This window comes from Rissa tridactyla, chromosome 3 (assembly GCF_028500815.1).
Source record: "Rissa tridactyla isolate bRisTri1 chromosome 3, bRisTri1.patW.cur.20221130, whole genome shotgun sequence".
Taxonomy (NCBI): Eukaryota; Metazoa; Chordata; class Aves; order Charadriiformes; family Laridae; genus Rissa; species Rissa tridactyla.
Window position 1 is genome coordinate 59,969,569 of NC_071468.1, and position 24,694 is coordinate 59,994,262.

At 38.6% G+C, this 24,694-nt stretch overlaps 1 protein-coding gene across 3 annotated transcripts in view; it reads left to right on the forward strand.

Moving 5' to 3' along the window:
- The window catches only part of SNX9 (sorting nexin 9), a 69,286-nt gene that overhangs the window by 37,031 nt on the left and 7,561 nt on the right, over positions 1-24,694 (forward strand). For 2 of the 3 annotated variants that reach the window (XM_054193930.1, XM_054193932.1), the window contains exons 5-16: positions 1,978-2,161; positions 2,948-3,101; positions 4,476-4,560; positions 5,383-5,508; positions 5,805-5,922; positions 8,668-8,798; positions 10,230-10,333; positions 12,674-12,777; positions 15,460-15,537; positions 21,122-21,198; positions 22,340-22,429; positions 23,903-24,017. In XM_054193930.1, the coding sequence (XP_054049905.1) occupies positions 1,978-2,161; positions 2,948-3,101; positions 4,476-4,560; positions 5,383-5,508; positions 5,805-5,922; positions 8,668-8,798; positions 10,230-10,333; positions 12,674-12,777; positions 15,460-15,537; positions 21,122-21,198; positions 22,340-22,429; positions 23,903-24,017 (1,366 nt within the window). The remainder of the gene's footprint in view (positions 1-1,977; positions 2,162-2,947; positions 3,102-4,475; positions 4,561-5,382; positions 5,509-5,804; positions 5,923-8,667; positions 8,799-10,229; positions 10,334-12,673; positions 12,778-15,459; positions 15,538-21,121; positions 21,199-22,339; positions 22,430-23,902; positions 24,018-24,694) is intronic. The other variant, XM_054193931.1, reaches the window with a different exon arrangement.

The window sequence follows — 24,694 nt, forward strand, 5'->3', positions numbered from 1 at the left end:
TATATGCAAATGAATATTATGCAAACTATTCTTTTCTAGGAGCTCTAAGTTATGTTAGGAGCAGGCACGCTTTCCCATGTGGTTGAGCCCCAGTGTATGTGTTTTCCTTTAGCAAAGATTATAAGCTCTGACTGATAGTGTGTATGGTTTTTTTCTCTTTGCATAAACTCTTACCAGGTGAACATCATAGGAGGAGCAGGCTGGTACCTCATAAGCCACCAGCAACAACTTTGTAATTCCTGAGAGTAGCACTGTGTATCAGCTATCCAAGAATTAGGTAGACCTCAATGACATTACTCCCTTAGGGAGTAGTATTCTTGCATCAGTTTCATCCTCAAAAACAAATCACCCAAACTGTCTATATAGAAGCTGTCCACATAATCTCTCTCATGCCTTCAGTTCCTAAAGACCTGCTGACTCTAGTGAGTCTTCTGAATGGTGATTTCCCCTGATTTTGGGGCTTGGTCTTGATTTCCAGATCTTGGGGATTTTGTACATAAAGAATAGGTGTTACGTTGTATCAATAGTACAGGTCCAAAGCGTTTTCAGATCTTAAATGTTTGATAGTGTCTGTGAAATCTGACTGTCAGAAAACTTCGTTTTAGGAAAAACTGAAGTGAGAGCTCTCATTCCTAAGTAATCTCTCGAAGCTGAAATGAGAGAAGAGAATTTTAGTGAACAAAAATGGAGTGTGGAGTAGGTGCACCTGTTTTTGTGCATTTTGTGTAAGAAACAAACGTATTCAACATTTTTGAAGAGAACAATTTAGCTTTCAGTGGGAGTTTTATTGAATTTTGGTACTGGCAAATGTTCTAAGATGTATGTAAATGTTATAATCTAATAGCAATTAATTTGTATTAGGCATACTTTCTTTGATATGCTGCTTCATTATAAAAATAATGCACTGGCTTCTGTAGGTTTTGAGACTTCATTTTACAAAACTCCATTTCTCCCTCTGCTGAACAAGACAAGCTTTGTAGTCTTTGTTTGCTTTCTTTCCCCTTCTCCTCCTTCTTCCTCCTATACTTTGGGAGTGTGGATTTTGATTTGTGTGGTGGTTTTTTTTTTTTTCTTTCTGCTAGCTAGTCTCTGCACTGAGTGTCTAGAGTAGACTGCACTTAACTAGACAATGCTTTTGCAAAGTCTAGTGTTAAAATCAAGGAGCTGAGCAGGATGCTAAGCTACTACTCCAACTTACTGACAGATTAACTTGACAAATTGATGCAGTAGTTAGAGACGTGTCAGCTCTACGCTCTCACTGAGGTTTCCACCTCCACAGCAGCATCCGCAGAAGGGTATGTGTGATTACCTTCACCAGAAGCTTATACTGAGAGAGTGGGTCTACAGGGAAATGCCAGACTGTTCCCTGGCAGATGTTTGTTTCCTTCCCTTGTCTTCAAAGTGAATTAATTAAGATCTGACAGGGAAGCCAAGCAGGTTGCTGGCCCTAACTTCCTAACTGTCACACCAATAGCGATGGTGTGGGTGGGCAATTTACAATTTGCTTGTAGTAAGGCCATTAATCTGAGTTTGATAAAATAAACATTTGGAAAAACCTAATTCTTGACTTTTGTGTTCCTGTTTTAAACGTGCTAATTAGTCCATGGCTTTATGTAATTAATAGTTCCCATGCACCATACTTAAGGTGTTAGTGTAAAATAATTATCATGGGTAAGAGTGCTTCCTAACACTGTTGGAACAAATAGTTTAATTTCCCTGAGGAGATGTAACATTCTTATTAGTATGTATTGGTGTCATATGGTTGGAAAGCTGATCAGTTTTTCCAGGTGCTTACTGCATTTAAGAGCTGTGTAGCTGGGAACGTAGGATTTGGCAGCTGCTCCTAAATCGAACAAGTGCAGTGCTGAATGCAAGCTCACAGCCTATCAGGATGAGATCAGAGACTTCAAGATGAAAGTACGTGGTCGTTGCTCATTTCTTCAGCAATTTCTTTGCTTTTGTCCTTATACCATGTAGGCAAACAATGCCAGTGATCCTTGGTCCAGCTGGAACGTTGGGAAGTCTGGGAACTGGGATAATGGAAATGCTGTTGACAGCTGGGCGACGAAACCTGAAAGTACAGCTGGCCAGAGGAACAGTGCTTCAAATAACTGGGAGACAGCAGCAGCATTTGGTCATCCACAGGCATATCAAGGACCAGGTGTGCTAATAATGCTCTTACTTTTTACTACATTAGAGTAGGTGGATAGTAGAGGTAAGAAGTGCTTAATCTTTCATAACTATAGAACATGGTTTATTTGAAAAACAAAACAAAAGCAGCTTCCTAGTAGCACATTGCCACGGAGGGAAACTGGACCCTAAAATAATAGGTTTTTTTAAAATAAATAAATAAATAAAAAACAAACAAACAAACAAAACCTGCTAAATCAGATCCACCGTAACAGATGTCTCAAACTTGTATGGAAATCTGGCGAGCCAAAGTCTTGTGCATACATGATCTATTCTCAGGCATGTTGTTCAGCTTGCATAACTGGAAGTTAAACACCCTTGATTTTGTACCCTCAGGCCTGTGAAGAAGTCATCTCTTAAATCCTTACTTTTAGGAGGTGGATAGCCTTTCAGAAGGTTTCTCTACACTTTTGTAGTAAAGGCCTAAATTAAGAGGAGAACTCATAACTGGGGAAAGTTAATGTGGAGTCTGTGGATATGGAACACTATTGAATTCATCTTAACACACCAGCATCTCTTTTTTTTTTTTTTCTTTTTTATTTTCTTTTTTTTCCCCCCTTCTTCCTCAATGGACTTCTAGTATAGTGTTTTGCAGGTTGTATTGGGTGGGGATGGTGCTAATTCAGGAGAAATCATGAAATAGAAGGCTGAACTAGCTCTGCCTTGTTGATTGTGTATGAGTGCTAAGGTAGCTGCTTCTGTTTTTAAAGAGAAAATATTTAACTTTCTTCTTTCCCTGCCCTCCCCTGTACTTCAGCAGCTGCTGATGACGATGACTGGGATGATGACTGGGATGACCCGAAATCAACTTCACCGTCTTACCTTGGTTACAAGGAGACTGAAGCGTCAGAGGCTGGGGGGGTCCAACGTGGAAATTCTCGTGCAGCTGCTATGAAGTTACCACTTAACAAGTAATGGAAAATATGGGGCAAATGTGTATATATTGAAGAGAATTGGAATTTTCCAAGTTGTGTAAATGTGTGACCATTCAACCTTCTTGAATTATGCAACGTAAATGTTACAGTTTTAGGGGTAAAAGTGGAAATGGATTTGTAGCTCAGCATTCTCCCTGTGTGCTCAGAGAACACAGATCCATGAAAATCTGAAAATACATGACAAAGCTGTATAATTTTTGGAGGTGTTATACAGGCAAATGATAGTTTTGCAAGATCTAAAGTTCATGTGCTTAGTGAAAATGAAAGGTGATGGATGGCTTGTCCATACAGTGAGACTGGTTGAATGTGCTGCCTTAGAGTTCATGAGCAATTTAAGTTGCTCTCGTGTGTCTGTGCATCACCCAGATTGATTCTTGAGCCACAGAAACCTTGATATTTTTTTTATTTTTTTTTTTAGGTAAAAATCTTGCAATAATGTGAAGCTTTGTCAGGGTTATACTAGCATTATCTCATGTTACAACTTAATCTTTGTTTATTCTAAAACTACTGTTACTCTGAGAAGCTACTGTGTGATAATCTGTGTGGTAGGTAACCAAAATTAATAACTAGTCATGCAGAGACAGTTGATTTTGTTCATCACTGGAGGCTTTGTCCAGTTTTGCAACTTTGCCTTTGCATCATTGTGGCATCTACTTGTTCCAAATCCATTTAGTATAACCACCATAAACATACCTTATTTAAGAGCGTTATTTGTCTGTGAAGTAAGTCCTACTAAAAACTTCCCGTGTTTCTGGAAGCCGGCAGCAGGTTGGCAGTACTTGAAGGGCGAGGTATCTTCCTAATTAGAAAGAGAACCACCTCTTGCTTTTTGTAAGACTTCTTACACAGACTTTAAGGATGTTACAGTGACTTTTTTTGTGTGTGGTTTTCTTTCTAATTGGTGAATAAATTATCTAACATAACTCATGATTAGAAGCACTTAATAAATCTGCAGTTCGTTGTTCTTTCAGATGATTGATTCTCATAATCTGAAAGGGCAGGCTGGTGTGCATGAGCCTGTACGTGTGTGTGCGCATCTCTAGAGAGGGTGGACTGCAGGGGAGTGGCAGATTTTATTTTATGTCCTCCTGTTATGTCTGCTCTGATGGGTTGCAGAGCACAAATAGCTACTCTACCTTGGAAGAAGGGGCCTGTATTACACAAATAAAAGCTCAGTAGCTAAAGCTTTTCTTCTTTTTGGGGCAAATGGTTGGTGGTTTAAGTATTCCACATAAATTATTTTCTATACTTGAGAAATACTAACGGCTTTTTCCTATAGTGGCAGGTAATTCTGCATATGCCAAAGGAAGGAAAGTATGGAATAAATTTACCACTTCATTTTATTGTTAGATTTCCTGGATTTGCAAAACCTGGGATGGAACAGTATCTGTTGGCAAAGCAGCTAGCAAAACCCAAAGAGAAAATTCCCATAATTGTAAGTTGGGGATGTGAGTGTAGTTCTTGTGTGGAGGTGGTGTGGTTTGTTTTGTGATGGGGGGTTTTTTGTTTGGGTTTTTTTGTGGTTGGTTTGGGTTTTTTTTTTGGTTTGTTGTTTTTTTTTTTTTTTTTATCCTCCCCACCCTTCCTTTTTCCCCAACTTAACTTTTAGCCTCAAGGTTGCTATATATATTTGGGTTCAACTGATGCTGAACATATAATTAGAAATAGAACTGTCATAATAAAACCACGTACCACTTAAGTATTTTAAGTTGTGTAAACTACATTTCAGAGTCATATATCATTGAGAGATTTTTCAGGGTCAAGTCTTAACTCCTTTTTTCTAAGTGTGCTAATTTTTTATTTTTCAATACTTTTTTTTTCTCATGCTGTGTCTCTATTACTTGTGATCATGAAAATAAGCCTTTTTGGGATTGGGCGGCAGAGCTAGTTATCTAATACATAGGAGCTACGTTTATAAAGGTTTGCAATATTCAGTCATGATGGCCAGGTCATCTTCCAATCTAAAAAACAAACTCTTCTAGATGTATGTTCTTCTAGTGAGATGTGATTGAAGTAGCAATCTCTAGAATTCACCACTCCTTTGCTATTTGGGAAAAATTGTAAAATACGGAATAAGATAAACAAAAACAACTGTGGTCAATCATCTGTGGTTGTGAGAAACCCCTCTATTTCCTGACTATCAAGCTCTTGCTGAAATCAATGGAAACTTTTAAGTGAAGAGAGAAAGTATTTGTCTCCTTTTTTGCAGCTGGTACAACATGATGTATTTAAAGATAATATTTACGATTTCTTACAGATTGGTGATTATGGCCCTATGTGGGTTTATCCTACCTCTACATTTGACTGTGTGGTGGCAGATCCCAAAAAAGGTTCTAAAATGTATGGTCTCAAGAGCTACATTGAATATCAGCTGACCTGCACTGTAAGTGTATCTGAAACAGGATCTTCTCTTGCAAATACGGGTCATTTGTACATATAAATAATACAGTTTGTGTGACTTGGTAACAGGGTTGTAAGAGTAAGTGGTAGTTGTCACACATTTTTTTTCCCCAAGGAGTTACTCTGTTCTAGCATTTCAGGTTCTTCTGTAATTACAGATTCAAGGCTCTAAATCGTAAACTTTATTTGCACTCCACATACTTACTGTTCTGGTCACACTTGTTTCATGTCCCTATCTGTAGATGCCTGTCAAAATTCAGAGTTGTATTTTTCTTACAGAACACTAATCGATCTGTCAACCACAGATATAAGCACTTTGACTGGTTGTATGAGCGTCTCCTGGTTAAATTCGGATTAGCCATTCCAATCCCATCTCTTCCAGACAAGCAAGTAACAGGTAATTTTTCACAGTTTTGAATTCATGGAATGGGAAGTAAGGAGATCACTCTTCTACAAGATTCAGTTATTTCTTGCCTTTTCCCACTATTTTTAAAGGAGGTATAAAAAAAAACAAACCCCAACCTTTCACCATTCAACAATTATGATGAGTTGTGATGGCCTGTTGATAATAAAATATCAGCAGTAAGTGCGTCATTTCAGAACTCAGGTTTACTTATCTAGTCCAGTGATTTAAAAATAAATAAAATAATTAAAACCAACAAAAAAACCTCAAAACACCCTAGTTACTACAGAAGAGAATACTGATTACTGGAGAGAAGAGATAACTACTTCTGTTCCATGTTTGCTGATTGTCTGGAGAAATGGTTTTTGAGGGGGTTCTCTGTGTGTGTGTGTGTGTGTGTGTGTCGTTTTTTCTTTTGCATTTGATTGTAAAGCACTGATTGCATATGAAGCAAAGCTCCCAGAGGAAAGGGAGCATCCACTGACAAACTGGGGTTTTTTGCTCACAATTAAAATGTTGCAGCTGTTTCTCCTGTTGCTTGATTTCACACTTGATTTAGAAAGCATCTTACATTTGTATAGCATTCTGCTCTGGTTTGATGTTAGTTCAGCTTGACCAAACTTTCTGATGCTTACGGAAGTCTTTTGTTCTGACTTCAAGAAAAGTAGTATTTAACCCTTTTAAATGTTCATGAGTTGAGTCATTGCAATTGAATATGGTAACACCTGTGTGTTTTCAAATAGTCTCTGACTTCATTTCTACAAGAGTGTGCTCGAGTGCATGTGAAGAAAAGAATTAGACACCTATATAGGAGGAAAATGCATTACTTTTGCCTATTTCCACTTGAGTGTGTTCTGGTAAGATTTTATATGGCCTTTAAGACAACCAGCCAAAACCAAACACACAAAAGCCGGCATGTCGCCAACCATGTGCCTGGAGGCATCACTGAAAATGTGGCAGCTCTGCTGGGTTTGAAGAAAGCTAAGCATTGATGCAGGTGCTGGGATAAATGCCGAGGAAACTGAAAAGTGAGGAAGCGACTTCCTCCCCTCCCCTTAATCTCATGTTTAGAATTCACCAGTATTTTTTCTTGAACGTGTTCATGTGGACTAAAAGGAAACCATGAGACCTGATGGGATCTCTAGATTTTATTGTAACTGTATTTTAAAAGACTCAAGAATTTGGCGTCACAGTCAAAGCTTGCCTGTGATTTTCAGTCCTCTGGAGTCTGTGGGAGAGGGTAACTTGTCTCAAGAAAAAAGGAAAAAAAAAAAGCACACGTCTCTTTTGAAACATGATGAGAAACTGAAAAAATAGTAATTTTTTCATTGTGTTTAGGAGGCTTCTTTCTGAAGACTGTCTAGAAAAGTATTTCTGTGTTTTAGTCTTGGAAAAGCAAGACTCTCTACAAACAGACTGACTTTGCGAAGAATCATGATTTGCTGGTAACGATATGCCTAGTGACCAGCACATAACTTCCAAGCGTTGCTGTTCCTGTTGCCTTGCAATCCTTATGCTGGCAGGAATGATGCAGAGGTTTCAGTATAGATTAAGGGTGGAACAAGTTATTGCTGCAGGTTTAACAATGTCTCTTCTATAGTAGTTGTTTTCTATTTTTTTTTTTTCTAGATAATTTACAGGACATGTACTGATACCCAGACGTCTTTTTTTCACTAGTTGTATTCTTTACCTGCTAGTCTTGCTAGCTTCCATATTTGCAATAAAAACTAAATAAAAAAATAACACAAAAAAAACCCATCTCAACTTTGTGGAGTTGCTGCCATAGTAACTACACAGTAGAATTATACTGAAAGAGTACAAGCGCTCAAAATTTGTCATCTGCGCTGCTATGGAAATTAGAAGAGTTGGGTGCCGAAGGAATCTCTTGTTCCTTTCAAATACATCCTATTCACTGTATGCTTCAGAAATCTGACGTCGTGCATTTTTTTAATTGGAAAAGATTCTCTCAAGGCACAGTTTGTGGTAAAACTAAAAGGTTCTTGTAAATACACAGTGATGATGCACTACTGTTTTAAATAAGTAACAAAATTCCTTTTATTTTTTTAAATAGGTTGTGTTAAAATCTCTTAACTACCAAAAAATCAGTTAGTCTTACATGTATGTATTCTAACCACTTTCATCCATGTGATTTATTGAGATTTTTTTTGAGTTTTTTTTCCCAACACATTCATTTATGTATACAGAAATATATTTATGGGAGGTACTGCTTTTTTAAATCTGCTATTTGTATCTGAGCAGTCCGGTTTCAAAAGCTTTGTTAGCTAGGACCTGACAACTTGGAAAGTAAGTAGTTCCTTTTTCTCCAACATTATTGAGCTTTACGTTGACCAAGAATTTATTAGACTGTATCAGAAAAATACCTGTATTCCAAGCTTGTGCCTAGCTTCTGTCTTGGGTCATCTGAATACTTAATGTTTCCATACAAAAGTTTATTTTATTTTTTTTTCCCAAAAAAACCTGATTTGAATTGTGGGTGAATTAGGGCTTTTTAATATTTCCTGACTATCTTTAAAAGGAGGAGTACTCTTGGTCAGTAACCAAGATACTGTAATTAAGGTAGTTCTGATTTGTCAGCATAATGTTTCCTTCTTGGAAATTCGGAGTCATTAAATGGTTAATAACTCACCATCTGAATTACAGATTCAGTTTTAATTAAAAAAAAAAAAAGCAGTGGGTGTTAAAGTAGAAATGTAACAATTACCGTTTAACATATAACAGGGCGCTTTGAAGAAGAATTTATCAAAATGCGTATGGAGAGGCTGCAAGCTTGGATGACGAGGATGTGTCGCCATCCTGTTGTCTCAGAAAGTGAAGTTTTCCAGCAATTTCTCAATTTCCGAGATGAGAAGGTAGGAAATAAAGTTGACACAGACTGAGTCTGAGAAATTGCTCCCTAGCACCATCCCACTTTGGAGGAAGAGTTCAGCTTTGCAGCCTTCTCATTTGTCTGCCTCCCTGTGGGCAGTAGTGACGAGCTGAAAGCTGCTGGCTTTACTAACTAACTAACTAAGCTGATTGGTCAAAATGACGCATAAAGTTGCTTGTGTGAAATGCTATGTGCCGTTCCAACAGAGGTGTGCTCTTTGAAGTAGCCTTGTTGCCAGTCTTTTAAGGACCCTTTGTGTTCTCCAGCAGAATAGGAATATACATGACAACTCTTTTAGCTGCTGCTCTGATCTGTCTCTGTTGGAATTGCTAATTACTGTGGTCCTCTGCTGCTTTGCTAGCAGAAGCTACTGGGTAACAGTTCTAGGATGTGTCTGGTCCTGTATTATATTTTAAAAACATCTCCCCCTCCCTCAACAACACAATTCTGTCTGAAATGGGTTGTAATAGCATTATGCTGCAGTCTTACTTGATGTAATACCTTTTTTATTCCCTCCACCACCACCACCCCAAGCATTTTCTTATGCTTTTTACAGAGGTTTTAATATCTTCACCTTCAGTAAATAATGGTTTCCTCATGACTGAGCTCCAGCTCTGTTACTAATTTGTGTAACTACACAGAGTGAAAACTCTGCTGCTTTCTCCTCAAAATAGTCATGCTTCTAATACTCAGACTTTGCTGAAAAAGTAAATGATCCTTGGGGGCTTTGAAGACCAGACTGCATAAAGCCCTGAGTAACTAAGGTCATAGCTGACCCTTTTTGAGTAGGAGGTTGGACTACAAACCTTCTGAGGTCGCTTCCAGCAAGAATTACTCTGTGATCCTCTAAGTAGAGGCTTAATAACATAGAAAGTAGCAGTCCTCGTGACGTGATATTTGGGTGGCCAGTGGAGAATTGTATAATTATGCTAGCTAGTCAGCAGTTCTTAGTATCTAACCTATGGACTGGTAGAACAGACAGATGTTGCAATACATGTAGAATTTTTAACCTTTTTATCTGTTCCCACTAAACTTAGTATGGCAATTGCGTAATAGTCTCATGATCTTCTTGAGTAGCTTCTGATATCAGCACTATCAGATGTGCAGAGACAGCTGAATATAATTGCTATTACACTGTGTTTCAGTAATATACAAAAAGGGTCTGTTTACCCCAGAATCTAGAAAACAAAGTGCACAAGGGGGGGAAAACTTTAAGAAACCTTGACCCCACTGAAACTCATTTAAGAGGTTTTAACTTGTGTAGTCTATCAGTTAACTGTTCTTCTAAACATTTTGTTCACTGCTTAAGTACAGGCCTTTAAAGCTGCATGAACAGTGGTGGTCAAATGTTTGTCTGTTGTATTTTTTTATTTTCTCTTTTTGGGGTTTTGTTTTTTTTTTTTTTTTTCTTAAGGAGTGGAAAACTGGAAAGCGGAAGGCAGAAAAGGATGAAACTGTTGGAGTCATGATCTTTTCTACAATGGAACCAGAAGCTCCTGATTTGGACATGGTAGAAATGTAAGGTGGTTTCTTTTTGCATGGACATCATGCATTTGGATATACAACAGATACTGAGCTAATATAAAATGAGAATATTAAGCGTGCGTATTTGAGGAAGCATTCACCAAGGCAGAGCTGAAAAATTGTTTGAATAAGACTTTCATATCAACCTCTCCAAAACTTGGTGGAACTCCATTGTAATGTCTCTGACTTCAGCAGCTGAATACTGATCCTAAAAAGATGTATGCAAAACTAGTTGATGAGCTAGAGTACTGGCAGATCCTATGGAGTTATGTTTTATATTGCTATGGAAGTATATTGGGGGCATCCTTCTGGAAGTGCAAATGCATATATTTATTTTATATGTGTATATGTTAGATATACATACACTTTTTTATGTATAGCGCTCTTGGTGGTAGACCTCTGGGTTTCATAGAGTGAAAGAGTGGATTTACTCTGCAGCCTTTATTTCACTCCTTTAGGCTTAATATTTTTCTTAGAAGATACGTAGTATGCATGGCATGCTTTGCTTGCTGTTGTAGAACATAGGAACTTGGATAATGTTTTGTGTCTGAAACTGGATAAATTAGATAGAAGTGTTTATAGTAGCAAAGCAGTAGTGTACCTACATGTGGAAGTACCCCAGCATAGGTTTTATCCAAGTAATGCAGTACATTTTAAGATGTATATAATAGCTGTGTGGTAGCAGTTCTGTACTAGTAAGAAAGATGGACATTTTTAGGTCACTTTGAACACGAGGATTTCAAATTTGACTACTTAAGTATTTTATATAAATCCCGGTGGTATAAAAGCTTAAAGGGTGAACCAGAGGAAGGATTTTGTACATAGGGTGCAGGAGAGAGTGAGTCTATACTACATACAGAACCCTGTCAGGGAACGACCAGCGTGTGGTCTGCTGAACAATTTGTCCCCAGACAGGGTGAGGGCAGGCAACCAGCCCAGGGGGAATGGTCCCCAGAGGGTATTGGCTCCTGGGCTGGGGCTGGCAGCCTGAGGTGGTTCTGGGGATCTATCTACCAGTATTACAGGGGTGGCTGTAACACCTCAGACATCCACACCATGTTCCAGTGCCTGGGAACATCTTAGGGTGCTGTTAAAAGTGTGTATGAACATAGTCTCAAAAGCCATTACTCCTGTAAGTGGACAGACCAGCTTTTTCAGTAGTTCTTAGGTTCTTCAGTGAAAAGAAGCTCTTTACTGAAACAATTTTGCCAATACTTTGGCAGTACTGTGTCATCCTGGTTTTGATCAAAGGATGGTAACCCTGTGCTGGTTCATGAATTTTTTCTGTGATCATGATACTGTAAAGAATGAAGCACAGAAAATTAAAAGGATGATTTGCTACTGTGAAAATTGGAGTAAAACAAGGGTCTCTTGGAAAGTCCAGGTTCTGTTTCTGTGCAAATAACTCTTTGGGGAGTGTTTCCAGCTGAGGAAGGCATCATTGGGGAGGTGGGAGTCTCTAGGTGCTTGGGCCAGAGCTGGAGTTGCTGCCCTGGCTCTGGGGAGTCGCTTGGGGTTGCCTTGCTGTGAGAGCTTTTCATACGGGCTTTGGCTGAGAGCATTTGTAAGATCTGATGCAGTTTGAATAATTCTCATTGAAAATTAGAAAATATACATCTAGTTTTCTTTTGTAGAGTTCACAGAGCATTGCTGTGTATGCAGGCTATGTTAATGGGAAGCTTCGATAGCTGCATCAAAACATGCTTAAAGAGGGGTAAAAAGGCACATACTAATTCACAATTCTCTTTTGAGCATCAGATTTTTTTCCTCTGCATAACACGACTGAACACAATGGTATTATCAATATAATATGAAGTTATGCATATATTTATTTCCCTAGAAGAACTGCTATATTAATTTTTATTTACCTATTTAGACTTTTATTAAAATATCTGGAAAAATTATTTTATTTATATTGGTTCATTGTTGTACAAATTTTGCTACTTCTGTTACTCTAACATCTGATTTACTGTCAATGTGGGGTCTTTCTATTTGTGTTAAGTGCTCGAGGGATGCATTTTCCTCAAATCAGATTTTGCTGTTCTGTTAATATTTGATCTCATTGGGGAGGATATTTGACTTCTGTTTTGAAGGTAACTAACTATAGTCCAGTACCATATGTTTAACGGTGGGGGGGAATAGAATGAAAAATGCATGTATCTAAAGGGAGGAAATTCAGTGAAATGACAGAGATTTCAATGAATTCATTTATTTCTCTCATTTCTTTTTTTAATATCTAGTTGACACTGCTAAACATTTCGATAATTGCGTTTAAAGTTAGCATAATGCATCTGTTAAACTGCTCTTTCATTTTGCTTTTTCCAAATGTCACAGAGAACAGAAATGTGATGCAGTGGGTAGGTTCACCAAAGCAATGGATGATGGAGTTAGAGAACTGCTGACAGTGGGACAAGAACACTGGAAGAGGTGTACAGGGCGTAAGTGTCCTTTCTGAACTTGGCAGTCATTTCTGTGTTGCTTTTCTCTGGTGTTTGTTTTGGGGTTTTTTTTGGTCATAGTTTTTGTTGTTTATAATTCAAGGCACATCTTAAAACTAAAGGAAATCCTAAATTATCGTGAGGATTGGCATATGGCGTATGGCATTCTGGCTGCTTTCAGTGTCTGAGAGTATAAATTGTACAAGATTTTTGTTTGTGGAGTAGTTTTTTGTGCTTTTTTTTTTTTTCTTTCTCTCCTAACAGAAATATCTGGTCCCTGTCCATAGGTTTAAAAATATTAAAAGTTAAATTCTTCTAGTAATCCAGCTAAAGACCTTGTTGGACCTGTTCTCATATATTTGTCACTTATCTACATTTTAGTGACATGGGCAAAATAGACCTGTCTATTTGATGAAATTGTAAACGATTGCATTTTATTAACCCCTTATTTAGGATTCTTGCATGCCAGGAGGGAGTGATTTAAAGATGAAATTACTTTGAAAAAAGAAAAAACAACTTGATTCTAACTTAATCTTTAGCCCAATTCTTTTTCTCCTATCTTGTCTCTTCCTTCCCACAGATATTTAGGGTTGCAGAACTTCACACCAAGTCCCTATGACTCTGCCTGGGCTCTAATTTCCTAGTCCACAGCAGTGTTCAGTGTTTGTGGCCACCACAAGGCAGCTATTGAAAGGAAGCAGGTACTACAGCTGAGGATCATAATGAGAAACACTTCAGGGCAGGCTGTAGTGTCTGGCAACCAAAGACCTATCACATAAATCTCCTCAAATCTCCTCCATTCCCCCCCCCTTTTTTTTTCCCCCGTTTTTTTTAACTCCCACAAAAAAGCATTGTCTCCGGACTTGGGAGTAAGTACAGCTCCCGAGTTATCTCTTTGCTGCTTTCTAATCTAACGCTGCAGCTGACTGGAGGGAATGGGAAGCATAGAAGCCCAGTCTCTTCTGGTAGTGATTACATTGGACCTTAGTATCTGTAGGATGTGAACTTTAAATTACTTATGTTTCTCCACTTTGAATAAGAGAGTTTCCTTCTGCGCATCACTGACCCTCCTCCTGGTCAAAAATAATCTAACTAACACAGGATATAGATCTAACACTGTACAGATCTCGCTTCACTAGGAAATGATACCAGAGGGGAAGTGGAGCTCAGGGGAAGAAATAAGGTCCCTCAGATGAGCCTAGAAATTAGCATTGTTTTGCGGTTACAAAAGTAATGAACAAAACCACCATCGTTAAGGGCTGGCCTGTGACTTGTGCTTACAGCAGAGATTCAGTGCTTTAGATATGAAATGGCTCTTGTAATACAGCTATTAAGTAGTTAGTGTAAACACAGTAAGTCAGGTGTGATTACATTGAGAATTTTAACTTTCCAGACATTCATACTGAGTAGAAAAAGGAGACTGGTAAATCGAGATACACAAAACTGAAGAATTTCAGTAGTCTCTTAGGTTTTAAGTTCCCTGTCAGCTCTGTTCCCAACTCCTAGTCAGAAGTATTTTTGGCACTTCCTGAGCAATAGTTACGTGCATTCTAGTCTATGACATTTTAAATGACTGACAATGGAAACTTCCTAAATGCAAGTGAAAAGAAACCAAACGTTCTTCACTGAAGTTTCCATTGCGGATTCAGTAACAAGTTAATGGCTGATAACAGAAGTCTAGTACTCTGAATGGTACCTGTTGTATAAGAAATACCAGTTATCATAAATAATCTAACTTCTGTGCAACAACTTGATGAAAGATAATCAACAAAATTATGCGGTTTGGGGGCTTGTTTGGGTTTTTTTACCACACAGAGAGGTTCCTCTTTGAAAATCAGATTGTGTGGGATGCTAGAGCAACTAAAAAAACTTCTTACCTGGACAGTGTACCCTCTGAATACAAATGTTTGACAGCAAAAAGCACATCTATTTGGTTATTTTTCTGCTAGCATAAGTAACTTACAAAAAATTGGTTTTGCTTTTCAGATTGCTTTTTAGGCCTCTGGGGTGGTGGTGTTCAGAGTGTTAATAATGAATGCACTCATAAATCACAGCTTATTGACTTCACTGTGAGGAAGCAATTTATGCATACGTTTTCAATAAATAGATTATAAAAAACAATTTTATTATGATGGTACTTGCATCAGGTTTTATCCCTAGATAATCTTGGTTTCTGGAGCCTTTAAATACAAAATCCATGATTTGAGGAGAGTTTAGGTATTATACATCTGTATAATAATCCCCTCTCTTAAAATACTAATGAGATCTATTCTTCATATCACTGCACCACTTCTGCCCCCACCCTACCCCCCAGCAGGTCAAAGTCTGCTCATGAGGGGGAGAAAAAAAATCTCACTGTATACATATGAGGACTGAGATAGGAGTGCAGTGAGATTTTTATTTTATTTTTTTTTAATATAGCAGTCACACACTGTTTCCTCAACTGTTTGTGGCTTTCAAGAATCCAGATTGCAATTGCTTTATCCAGTTTTGGAACATCTGTAGCAGGGGAGGGGGTAAGAATGTGATTGTAAATGCTTCACTAGAGGAAATGTAAAACCTAGTTGATTTTGACATCTGCTTCTGTCAAGTTTTGGAAATGCTGCAGATTTAGTCTCACTTACCCTTGTGGGTTTTTGCTTCTGTCTCCCTCTTTTCCCCAATCCTTTTCCACCCTTTCAGCACTACCCAAGGAATACCAGAAGATAGGAAAAGCATTGCAGAGCCTGGCACTGGTCTTCAGCACTAGTGGATACCAAGGTACTTCTATAGCTTCATTTGTACTTCACTTAACAAAAGATACTTTAATTACATCATGGCACATCTTTTGCCAAAGATCTTCATGTTTTCCTCTTTGAACTTCAGATGCCAAACATGATTCTGGAAAAAATATTAAAAACTTGTTTCCCTGTGTGTAATACGGGATTTTTAGATTCTAGTCTGAAATCTTGTTTTCTCTCACTGTATAATCATGTGGTGGGTTGGGGGTGGTGGAGTTTAGTTTGATCTCATTAATATATAATCTGGTCACTGACACGACTGACAAAACATGCTGTAACATTTTTTTTTTTTTTGTGATATCAAAGGAAAGGGGAAAAGGTGCAGCCTTGAAAATATCCGTCGTGGAATTATTGTGTGACTGACTTAATGAAACAACAATTCCACATGGGGATGGAAAACCTACTACAAGATTTTCAGATATCATTATGTTGGCTGCTGTAGGCTTTTCTTGTCCTTCACCTTTCCTTCTCCTTCAGGAGCTCTAAAATAGAGCCTGTCATGTAGGGTATGAAAGTTGTGGGAGGTAAAAGGAGGGCATCAGTTGCTCAGAGTTCTCCTAAAATGTTAGTCTTTAGGCCAAACTTAAAATCCTACTTTGATATACTGAATTCTGCTGATGTTTTCCAGATAACTGGAAAATATTTCCTCATATCCCACAGGGAGCTAATGGAGTCCATTTTCTCTGGGATTCTTCTGTCAAATGTATTTATTTTTTTTCCTAGATTTAATAGCAAATTTTCTTTGTTCTAAAACGTAAAACGTTATGGCACAGAAGCTTCCTGAAATCTTTTCATTTTAGGACTTGGGACCAGTACTTACTCTGACTACTCATCTATCCCTTGCTTTGTATTCTTGAAGCTTTTTTTCCCAATAACCCATGTATTAAACCACACCAAGTTCAGCTTCTCTGCTGATGTAGTTTGTTCTCATCTTTGTCCTGTACTTCAACAGGATGACTGCTTAGTTAGAATTGGAGCATAGCATAAAACATTACTTTTGGATGTGAGAACCAAGTAGGGGATTTGCATAGTCCTGTACTCTTAGCATAGGTTAGAAAACTGTAAATCTAGCCAGATACAATCTGTAGCAAGAATTCTTGAGAAAGGACTGAAAATTGCTTGAACTATAACACACGTTCTTTTGCCAGGGTAAAGGGAAAACAATGTGACTTAAAGCTAGGATGCAAAACTGCAGATCAACCTTACGAAGGAAAGCTTCAGTTTGATTTCCAGCATCTTTGAATGGTATGAAAAAATAGATCCCATGATGCTTGGGAACAAGGCAAGGGTGTTTCTCTTTGCCATTTGCCCAGTTGTACCTGGTTGCACCCTAGTATCTTGCTGAGGAAAATGCCCTTCCCACTGATGCCTTTGTCCTGATTCCATATACTTTGCTCTTTTTAGTAACTGGTACACCAGTGTATTTTTTCAGAATTAGTAATATATGGGATTCTTTGCTTTTTAATTTGAGTTCCCAAGAAGAGAGAATAAGTGCAGTGCACATGTTGCTTTAAATGTCTTCATAACCGCTGCCCTGACTCTGTCCTGCCTGCTGTTCGTGTACAATTTCATTTGATGGTTGCCTCTCAGGTACGGGTCTGTGGATTAAGCAGACTCTGTGCAAGAGATGTAAGCACCTGGATTTGAACTGATAGGATGTGCCTCTTCTGTTCTCAATGTTAAAAAGAAGGCACTGGGACCTGTTCCTTCAAATGAAGTACTATATCTAGGCTGAGTATGGGGTATGACTTCTATGGACTATCAGTAAAGAGGAATGGCTCCTTCAGCCATACTTAAAGGCACTCAGTTCGGTTTCTGTTAGGAGCTGAATCTTTTCATCCTCTTCTTATTTTTTTTTTTTTTTTAAGTACTTGAGTTGTGGAAGTTCAAACGTATAGGCTGCTGAAGATTGCAATGACTGATTTGATGATATGAACATTTCCATCTACTGGTAGATGACTTCTGTCATACTGAATACACTGTTAGTTGGTTCACTTGCACAGTCAGGATGGGATGTATCTGCTTTCCTTGCCTCTTTCATCAGTGCTGTCTGCTTGCTCTGCAAAGCTTTATTATGTGTGGTGAATGTCTGCTGCCTTCTCTTCTGATTGCCAACCTAAAATGTTTAAGATTGCACCAGGCAAGATACACTTGCTAATCTGACTCACTGAAGCTCTCTTTCTTATGCTGTAGAATGAGTCTTATCAGTTAGTAGCCAGCCACAATGCATATTGGGAATCTGTCCCCAGTATTTGCAGAGGCAAGGGTACCTTTAGAACTATTAAGGACACATTGAGAGGTTCTTATCTTGGCCATGGGCCTATGTACTGTCTGATTGGTTTTAAGAGCACATGCTTTGAAGTATGATCCTGGCCAAAAAACGCATATTGGACAGTTCCAGAATATGCCTGCAAGTGTCTTGCAGCCTGGCACTATCTTGCCTATGCTGTCGCATCATACGATGCTCTTAGGTTGACGCAGCCTTAAATAGCATGGCTTCTCTTCTGCGGTGCCAAATCTGGGCGAGTCTTTCTCCTATATCAAGAAAATGTGAATGGCTGTGGTATACCATTCAACCATAGTAAGATCTCCTAATCCTGCATCACCCCTCAGGAATTTTGTTAGGCAGTTACATGCAAGTTTCACTATCCTGCCAGCTAGCAACAGGCACATCTTGCCTTCCAGTCTGCTGGCATGCTGAGCATTATCAGTCTGATGTGTACTTGTCAAGAAAAGTCTTGCTACAAGTAGTTCCCTAGTACATCAAACTTGATCTCTTTCCTACTCCTGGATTCCGTTAAAACATGCTTTGAAAGAGAAGCGAAGAAAACAAAAGCATTTCTTGACAAAAAAAAAATAAAAAAATCTGCTGCCCTAATCAAGCCTCACAGAACATTAGTTCCCTCAGTGTGCCTGGTGTATTCCCTCAGAGGTGATAATCACTGACGTTTGCCAAGCAGTTGAACTGCTAAGAGATTCTCTGCTAAACATCTCCAAAAGGCTCCTCATACTTTTACATCTTCCTTCATCTCCCTATGACAGCATGCAGGCCTGTAAATCAATGAAAATATCAGTTTCTCGTTGTGGTTGAGTTAAAATATCTGTAGAATATTTCTGCCCATTTTAACTGGTCTTTTGACAACTACCTTTAGTCAGTGCTTTTAAGCCCTCTCTGTTTCTCGGGTGGATACATGTAATGTACCCTGCCTTAATTTTGTTGTGTCAGCAGCATGTGGGGCTTTCTGCTTTTCCATTGATTAAAGAACACCTGACATCCTGGTATATCATTGCACTGGGACCCAGCTCAGCTTTCTCAGCTTGAGTTAAGAAACTCATTCCCTGCTTCACATCGGTTCAGAAGCTGAGAATGCTAGATAGAAACTTGGCCCTGTCCAAGTAACAAAACTCTGACCAAAACCTGTGCTGACAACAGTGATTGGGAGCTATCTGCTGCTGGAATTTAAGTAACTCTGCTGGGTGAGCATGTGGGTTGTGTGCAGTGTCTCTGACAAGGTGGCCTGGTGTAGGGACTGGCCGACGGGCATGGTGTGACACTGCTGATAACGTGTATTAGAACTTGGAGGGTGCAGCAGATAAAAGATGAAATCTGACTTAAGGCTGCGCTGGCACTACCTGTAAAAGAGATTGCAGGAGAAAAGGATGCGTGAGGAGCTGCAGATATTCTACCACTTGTGTGTCTGCCTATTGTCGGGATCCACTGTCTGGAACAACTGTTAAATATACTGTCCCTTAGCCCTACTTCTGGAGGAGCGTGAATGCCTCTGCTAGTAGTAGAAACTCTTAATGCACCCTGTGCCTTCTACAAGCTGGCTTTCTGCCCTGCTGCCCCCAAATGAAAGAGGATCGGTGTTGGAAGGGTTTGTCTGGATTCTTTGAAGCTCCAATCTGTGAAGGCCCTTTGAGTGGGTTCTGCACAAAAGGGGACAATTCTCTCTTTCTACTCAAATATACATACTCTTCTTTTTGCTCAGATAGGAACAGTCATCGTCTCTTATGGCGTTATGAAACAAATGGCAGCATCTAGAGCAACCTGGCTTCTGGTTCTAATTAAAGCCGCATCATGTTTTGTCCTAAAATCTAAGACTCAGTTGCCTAAGCAGCAGTTACCTCAAGGTCATATCTGAGCAGAATTCAGGTGAATTCTTAAATAATGAAATTATTTAAGTCTACCTGAAATAATGAAACTGACCTCCCTGAAATGTTTTTATTTTACAACAACGTGAAGATATCTCCTGAATTATGTACGTCTTGGAGCTCACAATGGGGTTTCATATTGCTTTTATTTTTATTTTATCCAGATAACTATTTCTTTAACAATGCTTGTGTTGCTGGACTCTCTAGTTCTTAGGATCAGTAGCTTTCCCCCAAAGCTTTTGGCTTTATGAAACCAGTCTAATGGAAAGTAAGAACTGATTGATAGAACCGAAGCAACATTCAGTCATTACCTTGTTTCCTTTAGGACATGCTAAAATGAAGGAATCCTATCTAATAAATCTCTAGCATGGATTACTCCATATGTTATAGTAAAATAAGGTATTTTAATGTTCAAATTAATCATTAATGAAATCAATGTTTGGTAATTTTCAATTAAGTCACTGATGAATGTCTATAGAATAAAACCAAAACGTTTGTACGAGACTAGCTGCCACCTAATATCCAAACATGTCTGAAAGGATGAGAAAAACCATTCTTTCTTAAGCTAACATTTGATATGTTCAAATTATACCTTCCCCTTTCTCTACCTCAATTTGCTTTTTGTACTGTTGACTACATGCTTTGGACAAGCTAACAAGGATGGAAAAAACCTGTGGTGTTTTGGGAAGGTGAAGTGGCATGAAAAACCCAAGAATGTAAGGCTCGTTTTCATCTTTGTCCTGCGTAGCCATGCCCTGTTAGTAATACAGCGTTGTGAGCGCTTGTGGTGTTGTCTAGCATAGGATTTGTGGCGGTATCTGTATTTTTAAGTGTAGTTTGTGGGGCCCTTTGATCTATTTCATATGATGATGAAAATTAGAAACTCACTTGCAAAAGCAGAGATTCTTCCAGAGCTTGAAAATATTATCCAAGAGTTCCCTAAAGGGTCAGAAATCTTTTTGGCAAGGGAAGGAGATAGTTGGGCCTCCTTCGGCTTATCAGGTATGAAAATCATCTGTTAAAAATCAGAACAGCAGTTATCTCTTCAGCTTTGTTAGTCTATCTTCTAGCATTGCCCTCCTCATTCGCCCGCCCTTCCCGTTCTGGTAGGCTTCCTGTTGCTCGTGAGGGGTGATACCTATGTATTTAAACTACATATAATGATGAAATGTGGAACCGAATAGTGCTAGTACTATGGTAGTACAGTGTTTACGTGGTCCCTTTAGCATTCATTTTCTACGAGGTCTTCAGAGTTTTTGTACTTTAATGGTATAAAAACTACTAATATTTTTCTAATTGCTTTGTTATTACTGGTTATAAAATGAGGACTAGGCATTTATTATTCCAAAACAAGCTATTTTATACTGTAGTCAACTTACTGTAATTTGAACACTGATGTTTACTTTTAGGAGAATCTGATCTCAATGGAGCAATAACAGAGGCAGGAAAAACCTATGAAGAAATTGCCAGTCTTGTAGCAGATCAGGTAGGAGCATTACGAATGCATTGGTGTAGCGTGCACAAACGTATCACCTATTTGGATCACTTCTGACTTCTCTTTTCTGTTAAAACATAACTGCTAGTGCTGCAGATCAGTTAAATGTAATTACTATTAATACTTTTTAATGCACTTTCATCTTCTTTTCTACTCTGTCAGTTTAGGGGGGATGTGATGGGAGGGTATTTCTCTTGGATCAGAAATATCACATTCTGGTTTCTAAAAAATCAAAATGATTACTTAGTTCCTCTTTAAACACGTTTGTTTTCTGATGTCAGTGAGCTGTCTTCATTACTGATACCAAAGAATGAGATTTAATCAAGGATAGGGTTTCTACCTTCTACCTACATTCCCCAAATGTCTACGGGATCTAGATCTTGCTGCGTTTCTTTGTCTTGACATGCAGTTTCATGCTTCAGTAACAATCTTGCTTAAATATATCCTGATTGGTGTCAGCATTCAAGTCATAAATTAACGTTTAGTGTATTAAGTTTAAAGTCTCCGAAATGCAGATCCTCTTGGTCTCAAGGTAGAGTCTGAAAGTTCTTAAAGCAGTTTTCCAAGTCAGCAACTAAGGAGATCATAGAATCATAGAATGGTTTGGGTTGGAAGGGACCTTAAAGATCATCGAGTTCCAACCCCCCTGCCATGGGCAGGGACACCTCCCACTAGACCAGGCTGCTCAAAGCCCCATCCAGCCTGGCCTTGAACACTTCCAGGGATGGGGCATCCACAACTTCTCTGGGCAACCTGAGATGCACCTGTGCTTGCACATATCTGTATAGGTAATGAGATTGTGGCTTACTAGGGCTATTGCTAGGACTGGTAATGCCTCTTCAGGGAAAATTTGAGGCAAAACCCCTCACTTAAGTTAGTGTTGAGTGAAACAAAGAACAGAGGCATCTGTCAGCTGGTGCTCAGTGCCTTACTCCAAAGACCTTATATTTTAATAATGACCCTTTTTAAATATGAAAACCTTGCAACAAACAGTTCAGAATTTTGGTTTGGGTTTTTTCTATTCTTTCCTTCCCTTTTTCCCCCCCTCACCCTTTTTTGGCATCATGGTTTCTTTTCTGTAATGTTAATATGCCACAGGTATTCTTACTAATGCTTACACTTTATTTATTAGCCGAAAAAAGATCTTCACTTTTTGATGGAAACAAATCATGAATATAAGGGATTCCTTGGTTGCTTCCCTGACATCATAGGAGCTCATAAGGTATGTGAAGGGCCTTTCCTTTTAAGGGTTGGGCAGTAGGAAGATCTAGAGCAACAGAAGTGGTGGTATGGCACGCTGCGCTTGTGCAGCAGCCTGGCCCCTGCTTCCAGAAACACTGAAAGCTTCTGTGAAACCGGCATGTTGATTTTGAAAATAAAAAATACTTAAAGGGGAGAGAAGCCAGAACTTGTCTTGAGATTTGAGAATATCATGACTTTCTGCTATAGTAGAGTACTAGAAGCTTCACGATTATCTTCAGGTTAACTTCATGTCCCGGTGTGGTCAACAGCAGTAATGTAAATTTGTAGTATTTGACTCTTGCATGGTAGCTGATACTAAACCACACCAGTATTGTAGGAAAAATTGTGTATGCTTACATGGCTAGCTTACTGATGCGTGATAAATAATCATGCACTGCCTAGAAGTTTCTTTAATATTAAAAAAAAAAAAAAAATAATAGAGAATAGGGCTAACTTTTCAGGGGGAGGGGGGGAAAGCACGGACAGACACCACCAGCAACAAAAAACAACCACTTTATCTGTAATATAAAAGCCATCCAAATAATGAAACAATAATTTAGCCATCGGGTTTAGTCTTGGATAGTCTGCTTTTTTTTGGTTCTAGAGTTTTCCCTTATGCTCATGTGTCTGCTGTAACATATTTCAGGAAACTAAAAACTTGAAGTATTAAACAAGTACACAATTATTTATTTTTTTTACCACTTGAAGTGTTAAATGTATAAAACAAGAACATACTTCTGAGAGCAGCAAAGATAAAAGCATATCAGATTTGTGTATTCTTTCTTCAGGACACTTACAGTCCCTCATCCCACATAATCCTTGGGGAAAGATGCCATAAAAGGAGAATAAATGTTTTTAAAACTCGAAACATAAGCCTACTGCCAAGAGATGTGTAAATAGATTCTCTTGAATGTTGTTTGGCACAAATACATTGTGAAGGGGGATGCATTTCTTCTTATGCGTGTTGTTTATGTGACGCAAGGATTTTCCTGAATTGAAAGTTATAAATTGCAATGAGTTTTAGTCTCTTGGAAGATAGTTTGTCTCATCTTGTATAATGTGCAAATAAGGTTCTACAGGCTTTTGATAGTTTGAGGGTTTGGGATGTCTGTTGTGTTGGCCCAGCTGCATTTTGAAACTTGGTCCTTTTGTCCTTTCTGTATATATCCTTGTGTATTACTGCCTTTATCAAGCTCAGTTTCCTAGTGACTGTGTTCATGCCTGTGTTTGAAGTCACTTTTTGCAAACTGTTAAAGCTCTTGAAAGCAATAAAGTGAAATAACAAACTTTGGGTGAAAATGTGGGAAGGCAAAATCTGTCGTGTGTGTATATATATGTGTATAGTGTGCAAGCTCAAAATGTGGCCAGTGGCATTTTAGATGACTATAAAGACCTTTAAGTTGACTACTAGTTTAATCTGCTCTTCTAATCTTTCTGCATTTGGTTTCTACAGGGAGCAATAGAAAGAGTGAAGGAAAGTGATAAATTAGTTGCAACCAGTAAAATAACGCCACAAGACAAACAGAACATGGTGAAACGTGTGAGCACGATGGCTTATGCACTACAAGGTAAACCAAATTCTGGGCTAAATGGCAATGTTGTAGACCTCTGAAGGACATCTCTTAACTAACAAACTTTGAAAGAGAATCTTTGTTCTACCAGGAATGATAGTAACAGCCTAGGGTTTTATGGTTTTTGTGACCCGCTTAGATTTTCCTAAAACGGCAGTTATTTTGCCTATTGTTTTATTTCAATTCTCGTATTGCTCTTGCAAAAGATACATGTTTTGGACACACAATTTAAAAAAACAAAAAAACCCACAAAAACCCAACAGAAACTCAAACAAAAAACAACCACCAGACTGATTCTTTTCATTTTGAAATTACAACGTCTCTCAAAGAAAAAGCACGGGCCCTGGTGCAGGAAGCAGTTTGGCATGTGCAGAAGTGTTTTTCTGACTCATGGTTTAGTCAGGCATGATCCACTTGAGATTAATGTTGTTGTGGATAAGATTTTATTTCCTGGATGTTCTTTGAATGAACTTTTCCCCTTTAGATTAGGGGTGTTGTAAACTGGAGATGTAGTAGCCTGCACTTGAAGCATGGGGGAAGTGAGGAGTCAGGGCACAGTTCTGCAGGATATGAAGCCCTGAAGTGCATCCTGTAACTGACTTCACTGGGACTCCCATTGCTGAGGGAGCTGCATCTTTTTCAGCTGACTTAAAGCCAAGAGTAGTCAGTATTTT